This window comes from Brachyhypopomus gauderio, chromosome 10 (assembly GCF_052324685.1).
Source record: "Brachyhypopomus gauderio isolate BG-103 chromosome 10, BGAUD_0.2, whole genome shotgun sequence".
NCBI lineage: Eukaryota > Metazoa > Chordata > Actinopteri > Gymnotiformes > Hypopomidae > Brachyhypopomus > Brachyhypopomus gauderio.
Window position 1 is genome coordinate 9901130 of NC_135220.1, and position 2920 is coordinate 9904049.

The following is a 2920-nucleotide window of genomic DNA, read 5'->3' on the forward strand; positions in this document are numbered from 1 at the left end:
GCAACCATGAGAAAAATAACCAGCAACCACCACGAGAAATAAACAGAGGACTAACACGGAAACAGACATGAAATGGCAGGAGATGCGGGGCAGACCGTGACACCGGGTTTCATGATGTGCGACTGTGGAACGGAAAGAGAAGAGATTTTTGGTTATGTTCAAATAATAGTGTGTGTGTATATATATGTGTGTGTGATTGGTTGTCTGTAACGTAGCTGTGTTAACAATTGTAAAGCGCCTTGGGTATTTAGATAAGGCGCTATATAAATTGAAACATTCATTCATTCATATATATATAAATATACTTATCGACGTACCTTCATGTAGTTTTAGGTACACAGTTGCCACACAGCCAGGGACACTCTGCCCTACACTTGCGCATGCAGCGCACGGGGTTATGCTGTGGTTCCGGTTGCAGTTTGTCTGCACCTGACACGTAGTCTTCTTTCCAGGAGCAGGCGAAGGACGTGGCGTTCTCTTCAACTCCTTTTCCTGTAGGAAACGAAGACGGAGTTCCTCAGCAAGAGCACACATAAAAACTCTCCTACTCTCTGTGGACCCCGTACATGCCGTGTACAAAACATGCGCGTTCATCGCTGCCAGGTCAAGTATGTTATAAAACACTGCAACGGGCCACCGGCGTGTTCCTGCGCGCACTGTGTATGCACGCGCCTTCTGGTCCATGATGTCAATGGCGCACTGCAAAGAACAAGTACAAAGAAGTACATGTTATATTTTGAATAAATTCATTCATGTATGATAAATTGATTTATCAATGCCAACACATGCATACCTTCGTCCGATTGTAGTCCGTCACAGTGTTTGGCTTCTTTTTGCGGTCGTCTGCAATCTCCACGTGCGTGTGCATAGTGCTCAGAACGCAAACTGTTTTGTTGGGCTTGGAGGCATACACCGTCAGAAGCGCATCATCGAATCTGTACACCTTCGTTGACAACTTCTCACGTCCCTTGGCGTTTTTTGGCTTCCAAAGGAACTTCTCGGCGAATCTTGTTCATTGTCCCAAGCAGAGTCGTGTTGCATTCCAGCAGCTTCTTAGCCAGGGAAAGAGATGTGAAAAAATTGTATGTGGCTACAGTTCTGCCCTTGCCCAGGTATGGCTTCATAAGCTTCATCACCACATTCTCGGACACTCTTTCCCCCTTGGGACGATCGGGGTCCTTTCCAAGGTATGGAATGGCGTTGCACATGTACTTTGTGTTCAACTCAGAAGCAACCCAAAACTTTATTCCAAACTTGTCCGGCTTTGAGGCAATGTACTGGGTGAATGGACAGCGAACCTTGGTCGGAAACAGCTGCTCGTCGACTGTCAGTTCCTTGCCTGGGGTATAGCACAAAATGCAGTTGTTCACAAATCGCTGCCAGATGTCCGAAATCGCAGCAAATCTGTCGCTCTTTGCACGCTCCGCACGGGTGTCCTTATTATCAAAGCGCAAGTACCGCATGATTTCTTGGTAGCGGTCCCGTGCCATTGTCTCCTGGATCGAAGGCACAGCGAACATTGCCGACCAACAGTCCGACATCGCTCCAACTGGACAGAGGACTGCTCGTAGAAATAGGATTGCTACGAATGCCATGAACTCGCTGACCGACAAACTCCAGCTGCTGTCTGTTCTGCGGGCTTCATGGACAGTGCAGTCTGTGATGATTCGCAGCATCTCCATGTCGAGCAAACACAGAAAACTCTGCAGTCTGCTTGTGATCCTACGCTGTATTAGTAAAAGTAAACAAATGACGCTAGGTAAATTACACGTACTAAATATCATTCAAACACAAGCAGAAACACTGGAAAGAAATATGAAGTTACTATACCTTTGCATGCTCTGTAGGCCCGGACGGCTCAACGAATGTTGAATTAGGCGAACAGCTGCTGACACGAGAGCGTGCGATGCCAACCTTCTCCCAAACAGTTCCATCTTTTGCCCGTACGGTTGGTGCAGGTGTGGTGTCAGCCTGTGTCCGTCTCTTCCTTGGAGGGCTCTGTTGTACCTCATCCGATGTACTGCTTCTTTCTTCATCGGATGAATCACTGGTCAAAAAACAGGAGGGTCCTTCTCCCACATCGGACTCACAGCAGTCCTCGTTGGTCAGCAAAGCCGCAACTTCTTGACTGGTGAACGTCCTCTGTCTTGCCATGGTGTTTTGCGTCGTCTCCACACAGGATAGTAGTGAAAATGTAAGTCGCCTGCCTTTGGGTTTCAGCTTTTATCATGACTCTGAAGAACACACCCACAACAGCGCATACTAATTATACTTTATTATAATAGGTGGCGCTTCACACATAACGCCAAAACCGAAACCGGGCTAATCCCCAGTCCCACCAGGATTTCGCGGGCCTTTTTTGTGATTGTTGCGGGCTAAAATGTTTGATGTTGCGGGTGTTTTTCAAAAAAATTGCGATGGAAGTTGCGGTGTGTTTTTGCTTTTTTATGAGTACATTACAATAGGGAGTAAATGTTGTATGGTTTCCTCTATTTAGTAGTCCATTTTAATTATCTATTTACCTATTTATTCAGGGTTGGCAACTTTTCAAGATCGCTTGGAGTGAGATTTGAACCTGGAGGGGGTGGCGAACATTAATTGTTGACGGGGGGGGCGGGGTTAGCGAACATAAGTTGTTACCTGGCGGCCTGTAAAATGGACACAAATTAAGTATTATATCGAGATCGATCGCCAGTGGTTGGCGCCAGAGCGAACTAGTAACTCATAGATATGGATCAGAGATAAATAAACTTTATCTCAGTTTAAAGTTTAAACTTATAAACTTTATCTCAGACCCTCGCCGCTTGCGTGCGCTGCAGTGACTTCGCGGGCTACCGTTGCATTGTGGGGAATGTAGTGTTTATGCGTGCAAAACACCATCGGGCGGCTGTGGCCTGCGGGCCGGTTCTAATAGTAATTA

The 2920-nt window shown here is 46.6% G+C and overlaps 1 protein-coding gene across 1 annotated transcript; it reads right to left on the reverse strand.

Moving 5' to 3' along the window:
• Positions 1-383: 383 nt before the first annotated feature.
• On the reverse strand, positions 384-2189 carry LOC143526268 (uncharacterized). The gene is made up of 3 exons (XM_077020909.1): positions 1831-2189; positions 1459-1727; positions 384-699 (listed from the first exon to the last, which is right to left on the reverse strand). The coding sequence occupies exons 1-3, from the start codon at positions 2152-2154 to the stop codon at positions 591-593; spliced, it is 702 nt and encodes a 233-aa protein (XP_076877024.1). The 5' UTR covers positions 2155-2189; the 3' UTR covers positions 384-590.
• Between the last annotated feature and the right edge of the window lie 731 nt (positions 2190-2920).

Bases quoted from the DNA above. Each gene is read 5' to 3' on its own strand.
- LOC143526268 (XM_077020909.1), bottom strand. From the start codon at position 2,154: ATGGCAAGACAGAGGACGTTCACCAGTCAAGAAGTTGCGGCTTTGCTG. The intron at 1,728-1,830 runs GTATAGTAACTT...TTACTAATACAG, and splicing joins GGCCTACAGAGCATGCAAAG to CGTAGGATCACAAGCAGACT. The intron at 700-1,458 runs GTACTTGCGCTT...TGTTCTTTGCAG, and splicing joins CGCTACCAAGAAATCATGCG to TGCGCCATTGACATCATGGA.